Raw genomic sequence first — 9,901 nt, forward strand, 5'->3', positions numbered from 1 at the left:
TTTTTTCTTCAAAACTGGTACTAACTTTTTAAAGCCAGTTACATTAAATGGTAGATCGGTGTGGAAAATTAAGATTGATTAGGCTACTTCTTTTATCTGTCTGTTAGTTTGTCAAACTAGTTCTTAAGACACAGCTTTCACATAGAGGCTAGGTTCATGCAACTGGTCAATGGTATGTCCTCATTTAGACAGAGCCAAGTTAAAGTTGTGTGTGTGTGTGTGTGTGTGTGTGTGTGTGTGTGTGTGTGTGTGTGTGTGTGTGTGTGTGTGTGTGTGTGTGTCTTCTTTCAGGAAACACGCACCCCGCTCGTGCTGTGCCTCCCTCTGCAGTGGGATCAGCAGCCGAGCTGCCACTCACCCAATCAAAAAGTAGGAGTGCTGAATGGAGCGCTCTGATTGGCGGAGGAGGAGCTGAGCAGACTGAGCATGATTAAAGGGTGGATACCACATGCACAGGCACAATAAACTTTTCTACAGACTGACAGCTATCCTAACACAGATCAGAGGGATTGTAAAATGTCTCCTGTTTCAGATTCAACCAATATGGTTGTTCCAGGCAGCCAGGAGCCAGAGGAGAAGACGTACTATCCCCCTGACGGCCTGTTCACAGATGCACATGTGCCAGACTTTGATGCATATCTTACTCTATACAAGAAGTCTACAGAAGAGCCTGAAGGTAGGTCAGCTCATGTGCAATGCATGCATAAGAGTGAAAGGGGAATTTAATGCATTAAAACTGTTTGTTTAATATGCATTGCAGAGTTCTGGGGGGATGTTGCTCAAGAGTTTTACTGGAAGAAGCCTCCGTCAGGGCAGATGATGCAGTATAACTTTGATGTCACCAAAGGGAGCGTTTATATCAAGTTCATGGAGGGAGCAAAAACCAACATATGCTACAACGTCCTTGACCGGAATGTGCATGAGAGGAACCTGGGAGAGAAAGTGGCTTACTACTGGTAATCTAACATGATATGGTGCACAATTATGTGCTTGTGTTATACAATCCAAGCTTTAATAGTTGATGCATTGCAAGAGCTGTACGTGTTTTCATTGCAGAAAGTGTACTTTCATCACAATAAATTATGTAGAGACTAAGTAGCAGATATAAAGAATCATTTAAAATTTATATCAACATGGTTTAGCAACAATGTTTAGAGTAAATGCATTTGTGCAAGGTTCAATCCAGACTTTTAGGCCCAGTTTCACAGCCTGGGTTTAGATTAAGCCAGGATTAGGTCATAGGGCGTTTAAATAGCTTTTCTGAATATGCCTTATAGAAAAATGTATTACTGTGCATCTTGAGACAAAACAATGGCACTGACATATTTGCAAGACAAGTGACTTTCAGTTAAAACCGCTCAGACATCCATTTTAGTTTAAGTCTCGTCTGTGAAACCAGAGGATGATGTTTTATAAGTATTCAATATTTAGATCCCGTGCTTCTATCTAGACACACAAGTCAGAGCACAATGATTAATCTGAGTATTATTGAATCATCATGTCATCTGAACTATTTGATTACATCCTGTAAAAACTGAAAATATTTTATATCTTAAAATATGTCAGTGCCATTGTTTTGCCTCAAGATGCACAGTAATGCTTTTTTACCAAAAATAGAAATACAATTCTTAGCATGTGTTTAATTTCCATTAAAATAATGGTATCAATGTCGATGTAAAATATGTGCTAAAATTTTATTTATGCACTATACAATTTCTTATTTCTTTACAAATGTGGAGTGAAATATGACCTTGGTGCTGTATATAACAGGAGTCATCTGACACCCCTTGTTCTACAAGACTATTAATACTTCAGAGCAAAGATAACATGAAAATAAAGACTGTTCAGAAGCAGTATCACCTAAATACAGTATGACATCAACCCACAAAAAGTTTATTATATGCTGGAAACAGTCATAGGAATGTATTAAATTATTCTACATGTATTCACATTACTGTAATATAGTAATAACACAATGTTTTAAATTCAATTCAGCAAAAACTAAAAGTGATATATTAGTGATGTCAAATCAATTAATCACATCTAAGTTTATAAACGCATGTGTGTGTGTAGGTATGTATGTTCGATGTACGTATACACACATTTATTATATATTTACAGACTTTTATGTTAGATGTGATTAATCAGCATTTATATATATTATATATAATAATTGCACAAACATACATATATATTTTTTCACATACATGCTTTGACATGTTTTATATATATATATATATATATATATATATATATATATATATATATATATATATATATATAATATATATATATATATATATATATATATATATATATATATATATAAAATGTTAGGCACAATTTAACAATTTATCACGATTAATCAGTTTGACAGCACTCATACATGGCTTTTTTATAATAAAATATAAAACACACACACACACACACACACACACACACACACACACACACACACACACACACACACACACACACACACACACACACACACACACACACACACACTCCATTTATTTATTTAAGAAAATATTTGCATGCATATACTTTGTACATATTTTTATATGCTAAATATAAATGTTTGACATATAAATATAAAAAAAATTCTTAATTATATACATGCATGTGTGTGTATTTATATATACATAATAACTATACACAGTACACACATATATTATGCAGAAGCAAAATATAATTTAGTTTTATTTTGGATGCAATTAATCAAGATTAATCGATTTTTGACAGCACTCATACATATATAATAAAATGAATATAATATAATATAGTATAATTAATGTAACATAATAATAAGCAAAATATAATCTAGTTTTTATGTAGATTTTGATGTGAAATTTACCTTGACAGGTTTTATGTGTTTCATTCTAAAAGTCAATTAGAAAATCTTTAATTGTGACCATCTAACTGCAAACATCTCAATAATAGGAGGTTAACTGGTTTGCATGGGTGAACAGAAGTGTGTTATGAGATCAGAGTCCTCTGGCTATAGACTGTCTCTCTCCGACACATTACATGAGGTGGTTTTGGCAGATAGTCTACTAACAGATGCCAAGAACCAAAGCATGCGAACCATGCTGAGGCGACACTTCAGTTAGACATTAACCATCGAGTGCTAATGGAGGACACAGGGACACAGGATTTTACTCCACAGAAAGGCTTTTAAAAGCAATGTGGACACTATATACTTAAACATGTCATACTTATAGGGCCTTTTGTTATATAATACAAAATATGATGCAATGTGCAACCTCACAGGTCAGCAGCCCGTCTTTACGATGCCTTTCATTTATACCTAAGTTAAAAACTGTTCATCTTGTCAGCTTGTCAATCACAGTGTTTCTTTTTTTGGATGGCCAGGTGCATTTGCCCAGTAAACCAAGGCTGGGCGCTTTATGATTTGCATTGAATGTGTGGCATTAATTTGCACACAGCCACATGCTTTCTTTGCAGTGAAATAATGGAGAGCTACAAATAGCATTAGTAATGCCTCCTAAAACAAGCATCACTATAACCTAAAAGTAGCAACTGTTGCACAAACAAGCATGACTAATATTGCCTTTTAGAAAATGTAAAACTCTAGGTCTGTTGTTCTGGATTGTGCTCACTGGCCGAAGGCCCAGCTGACAGACATCCAAATCTAATGCAGACAGCAGAGCCAAAGTACAAGCCTATTCCTGTAAAAAGGAGACGCGTACAGTGAGGTCCAAAAGTCGGAGACCACAATGACAATCAAAGTCTAATCCGGGTCTGGGTCTGGGAATAAACAGAACGTTTTAGGATTGAGAAGAACAACATTTTATGGCGTAAAATGAAGAATTATTCATTTGTATTCTGAAAATGACCATTCAAATGTGAATAAATCAATTCAAACACATACAATATTTTGCCAAAAGTTTTGGGACGCCTGCCTTTACATGCACATGAACTTTAAGGGCATCTCATTCCTAATCCGTAGGGTTTAATATGAAGTTGGCCCACCCTTTCCAGCTATAACAGCTTCAGCTCTTCTGGGAAGGCTTTCCTCAAGGTTTAGGATTTTTGCCCATTCTTCTAGAAGATCATTTGTGAGGTCAGGCACTGATGTTGGACGAGAAGGCCTGGCTCTCAGTCTCCGCTCTAATTCATCCCAAAGCTGTTCTATCGGGTTGAGCTCAGGACTCTGTGCAGGACAGTCAAGTTCCTCCACACCAAACTCGCTCATCCATGTCTTTATGGACCGACGCTTTGTGCACTGGAGCGCAGTCATGTTGGAACAAGAAGGGGCCATCCCCAAACTGTTCCCTCAAAGTTGGGAGCATGAAATTGTCCAAAATGTCTTGGCATGCTGAAGCATTAAGAGTTCATTTTACTAGAACTAAGGAGTCAAGCCCAACCCCTGAAAAAAACTCCACACCATAATCCCCCTCCACCAAACTTTACACTTGGCACAATGCAGTCAGGCAAGTCCTGTTTTCCATGCGCTGACCCCACTCTGTGATTTTACGTGGCTTATCACGTCGTGGTTGAGTTGCTGTTGTTCCCAATCACTTCCACTTTGTTACAATCCCACTAATAGTTGAGCGTGGAATATTTAGTAGTTAGGAAATATCACGAATGGACTTATTGCACAGGTGTCAACCTATCACGGCCCCACGCTTGAGTTCACTGAGCTCCTGAGAGCGAACCATTCTTTCACTAATGTGTGTAGAAGCGTCTGCAGGCCTAGTGCTTGATTTACACACCTGTGGCCATGAAGAGACGGAACACCTGAACTCAGTGATGTGGAGGAGTGGCCAAATACTTTTGGCAATAGGCTTGTGTATTTTTGTGCTTCAGTTAAAGTGCTTTTTTAAATAAATAAAGCTTTTGTTAAAGAAAAAGGCTGACAAATGATACAATCATGTATTTGTTAAAATATAAAAGATTTAATTTTTTTAACCAGTGTTATTTCAGAATCATTTATATACTTTTATATTGATTAAGTATTTTGAATTAGCTTTTTTCCAGCTTATTTTCAGCTTTCATTTTAGTTTAAGTGAAGCAATTTTGTTATGCGCTTTTGTAATTTTTTATATACTTTAACCTAATCTTATTCATTTCAGTTATTTAACATTTTTAATTTTCATTTAAGCTTTTAAAGTTGGAAGTTTTTCATCTAATATTTATGTTTTATTTTATTTTAGCTTTATTTGATTGAACAGAAACTAGTTCTGATAAACTAACAACACTGTAGTATTTAACTCTTCACTTAAATTGTTTTGCTGATAATATTGCTGATAATATTCATCGAATTAAATACAGAATAGAAGCATTTTTATTATCGGTCTCAAATAATTGATATTGCTTCATGACGTGTGTGAATGGGTCTAATTACTATTGATTGATGCTTTCTGCAGGGAAGGAAACTCACCTGATCATCGCCTGATCATCACCTACAGCCAGCTGTTGAGAAACGTGTGCCGATGTGCCAATGCATTAAAGCTGTTGGGTAAGAGCTTCGTCCTCCTCTGGCTTTGAGTTAGCTCAGCTCTCCTAGAATGCAAATGCAATATTAGTGCATTCAATCTGAACCTCTGATGTGTGAGTATTTTCACTGATGGTTTCATCTATATTAATGTTTGTTTCTGTGATCCAGGTGTGAAGAAGGGGGATAGAGTCGCCATCTACCTTCCCATGATTCCAGAGCTGGTGTACACGATGCTGGCCTGCGCTAGAATCGGGGCCGTTCACTCAATAGTGGTGAGCAGGTTTACAGATTTTAAATTAAAGTCCGCATCAAATGGAAGTTGTGATTCATCTTTTCTTCCCTATTATGACATATTTCCGAGTTTAACTCTTCTGGAACAAGATTTTGTCCGTCAGGAATTGATTGGATGGTTGTGATTTCCTATTGGTCGATCTCATGTGAGTGACAGGTTGTCCCGCCCATCAGCAAGAGGGAGGGGGAGTTATTTGAATGAAAAAACTAATGATATGCAATATCATAACTAATGATATGCGATAAATATTGCATAGACTTTACATTTGACTTTAAAGTAATATTCTGGGTTTTGTCAAGAACGGTTTGGAGGCGAGTTTAAACTCTGGTCAGTATTTAGCATGGTATCATTAATATGCATGAAATGAGGACAGCCCCATTTACCCTGCCAGGACTATTTCTGCCTGTCAAGCCTCTTTACCCATGTAAAGGTTATATCTGGAGCTAAAAATAACACATGATTACTTTTGATCAGATATCAAAGCCTATTTTTTAAGCTTGGATGATGACCCCATTCCAGCCAGACTATTTCTTTTTGAACCTCAGATATCCAAATTATTATCCACATTTTATAATCGACTAATTTTGCAACGTCGAACTGAATCATGCTGAAATTTTGTCTTCTGTATTGAACTCGTTTCCTAATTGATGAACTTTACACAAATATTGAACTGAATCAAAACTGACTTGAGCTGAATAATGACCGTTTTTAGAGCTGCTTTACAGCATAATTTTAATTTGTCTCATATTTGATCCTTATTTTCCTGTTTAAAGCTGCGTTGAAACAAGCCGGATTGTATAACTTGCTATATAAATACAGGCAACTTGACTATTTATCTTGAGAAAGTTAAACGGAGATGCCAAAGCGTCTAACTCTCTCCTGTGTTCCTCATTCAGTTTGCCGGTTTCTCGTCCGAGTCTCTGTGTGAACGGATCATGGATGCTCAGTGCAACATCCTGGTAACAGCAGGTAAATATGACACAAATATAGGCTGAAGGTCATCTCCTGTCTCCTCACGGCATCAGCATCATCGCTCCACGTTTAGGTCTGTGTTGATGGACCTGTGTCTGGGCTGACTGTATGTTTACTAGGTTTGTTCAGTAAATGAGCTTTTATAGATAAGCTGGACAGTAACTGATAACCAGAGATAATGTGAAGAGAGATGTGATGTAATGTTTACAACACCGGAAATCCTGTGTAGTCACACTTTTGACTATCAGCAAAGTCTGATTCACATTTCGCTGCTTATTCAGGTCAATTAGACAGGAAAAGAACTGACCAGCCAAAGTTAGTTTGGGTGTCTATTGTAAATGTTCAGGTCATGGTCACCCCCAAAATCTATTTTTCATCAACATTTATAATGGTACAAAAGATTTCTGTTTCAAGTAAATGCTGTTCTTTTCAACTTTCTATTATTCTTTTTATTTATTTATTACGGTTTCAAAAATATGAAGCAGCATGACTGTTTTCAACATTGATAATAATCATAATGTTTCTTGAGCAGCAAATCAGGATATTAGAATGATTTCTGAAAGTTTTAAAATATATTCAGATAGAAAAGTTATTTTAAATTGTACAAATATTTCAAAACTATAAAAAATTTTACAGTATTTTTGATCAAATAAATGCAGGCACTTCAAAAATATTGCAAATCTTATAATAATAAAATATTAACATTTTATCAACCCCAAACTGTTTAGTGTGTGTATATATATATATATATATATATATATATATATATATATATATGATTATGTAAATAAAAATATTGTATTGGGGTAGATTTAGATGCTCTGAAAATAATCAAGAAATATTGCTGCAAGCGTCAATTATAAAATCTAGAGGTCTTGAGATAGAGACTCCAGATTTGCTATAGTGCCAGTTTAGACTGTTTTCTATCTGTGTCAAACTTCATAACTTTCCTGCAAGCTGTTCTATGGGCTGCCATAGACTCAAAAGCAGAAGAAGAAGAAGAACGCCAACGATTAGGCCTACTTTATGTGCCTACGCACCTTCAGTGTTTGGCCCCTAATAATGTAAGTTATTTCTAAGAAAATTAGAGATTAGAAAATAATATTCAAAATATAATTTCTTATTTAATCATCAGAACATTTCACTCATATTATACGTTTGTTTCCTAAAGGACTGATAAAATCCTGCACTTGCATAAAATAAAAGCAGTCAGCCAATCAGATTAGTTTATAAGTCTAAGTTTTTAATTTTATAGCATCGTCTCACTGACTATCTTTCAGCCTCTCTTTCTCTTCCTATCTCACGTATTTGCTCTCTCTCTCTCTCTTTGTGTCCTACAGATGGTGTTTACAGAGGTGACAAGCTGATCAATCTGAAGAAGATTGCGTCTGAGGCTCTGCAGCGCTGTAAGGAGAAGTGCGTCCCTATCTCCTGCTCTGTTTACATGAACATCTCAGCCGTCCATTAGAGCCAGAGCCACTCACCCAATCAGAAGCTGTTCAGGGTTGCCAGGCAACAGCATGTGAAATGAGACATACACATCATAGAGACTAAGCAACACGCGTCATAATCTGAAAGCCACAAACCAACAACCAACCGTCTCCATTGACTTTCTATTGCGGGAAGCGACCTCCTGATCATTTCTGACTTTTAAAAAAAAATCTAACAATGTCTAAAAGCTGATATGTGACAAGGTGTACAGAAAAAAACTTAAAAACCTTGAAGTTTTTATAAGCTGTTGACCCAAAAAACGAGCGTTTAAGGACACAAAGGTGGATACAGGCAATTAAGACAGAGCGCAACATTTAATATTACACTGAGAACTGCGCCCACTGGAGGGGAAAGTAATCAGCGACAGGAAATATCATATATAAAACTGACATTTGGATATTTGACAACATGTTTACTGCACACGTATACATACTGAGACATACTGAGTGTCAAGATCCTAAAATTGGCCCATTCTTCCTGCTAAAGCTTCACGTCTTATTGCCTGTATCCACTTTTATCTCCTTAAATGCTCGTTTTGGGGGGTCGACAGCTTATAAAAACGTAGGCATGTGTTTTTTTAGCTTGTTTGCTGCACACCTTATCACATATCATCTTTTAGAAATTGTTCTGCTTTTTGTAATAAGTCCGAAATAACAAGGAGGCAGCCTCATGCAATACAAAGTCAATGGAGAGCGTTGGATTGCCCCCCCCCCCCCCCCCCCGTGGCTTAAATACGCTCTGTACCATGTGACTGAATGATGTCATTGATTTAGAACAATAATCACTTATGAACATCAGATGGTATTAGTCAATAAATGACATAATGCAATGATAAGAACGTCTATGCAATGTTAAACACCTCAAACCACCTTAGAAACTGCATAGTGACACCCTGACACCCATTCACAGCAGCCTAGCATCGTCACAATTTTTTTTTTTACTTTTTTCTTCTAATGATCTCTCTCTCCCTCAGCATGGCCTTGTCTGTTCAGAAGTGTGTGGTGGTCAGACATCATGCCTTCATAACTAACAGTGATGCGTCCAACAAACTACAGGTAGGCCTAAAGGTTGATTTTGAATGGATTTTTTTTATGATGCTTAACTAGAGGGAAAAATGACCATGCATTTTTGTTGTATGGAAAGCAGCAGTTTGAATATTCTGTCTTAGAGCTGCACGATTCTGGATAAATATAGAATCACAGTTGTTTTAGAGATCCTGATTCTGAACAGAAACTAAACAAAACATAATGCAATATATCAGAGGTTCTGACAAAATGTCAATGATGCGGTGTATTTAGGATGTTTAATCAATTTGAATGATTTTTTTTGTAAATCGGTTTAAATGAATGATTCAATGACTCTCAGAAATACAGTACTTAATTTGTTTAATTTCTGGATGAATCAGTGTTTTTGAATGAATCTCATGAATGAATGATTCAATGACTCACTCATAAAGACTTCACTTGTTTCATTACTGGATGAATCAATGTTTTTGAATGAATCTCATGAGTGAATGATTCAATGACTCACTCATAAAGACTTCACTTGTTTCATTACTGGATGAATCAATGTTTTTGAATGAATCTCATGAGTGAATGATTCAATGACTCACTCATAAAGACTTCACTTGTTTCATTACTGGATGAATCAATGTTTTTGAATGAATCTCATGAGTGAATGAT

At 36.1% G+C, this 9,901-nt stretch overlaps 1 protein-coding gene across 1 annotated transcript in view; it reads left to right on the plus strand.

Annotated features, from left to right (window-relative positions):
- Positions 1-457: 457 nt before the first annotated feature.
- acss2l (acyl-CoA synthetase short chain family member 2 like) overlaps positions 458-9,901 on the plus strand; it is a 20,973-nt gene continuing 11,529 nt past the window's right edge. The window contains exons 1-7 of the mRNA XM_067452816.1: positions 458-676; positions 761-956; positions 5,394-5,485; positions 5,633-5,736; positions 6,653-6,725; positions 8,069-8,144; positions 9,193-9,274. Coding sequence (XP_067308917.1) covers positions 517-676; positions 761-956; positions 5,394-5,485; positions 5,633-5,736; positions 6,653-6,725; positions 8,069-8,144; positions 9,193-9,274 — 783 coding nt within the window. The 5' untranslated portion in view covers positions 458-516. The remainder of the gene's footprint in view (positions 677-760; positions 957-5,393; positions 5,486-5,632; positions 5,737-6,652; positions 6,726-8,068; positions 8,145-9,192; positions 9,275-9,901) is intronic.

This window comes from Pseudorasbora parva, chromosome 9 (genome assembly GCF_024679245.1).
Source record: "Pseudorasbora parva isolate DD20220531a chromosome 9, ASM2467924v1, whole genome shotgun sequence".
Taxonomy (NCBI): Eukaryota; Metazoa; Chordata; class Actinopteri; order Cypriniformes; family Gobionidae; genus Pseudorasbora; species Pseudorasbora parva.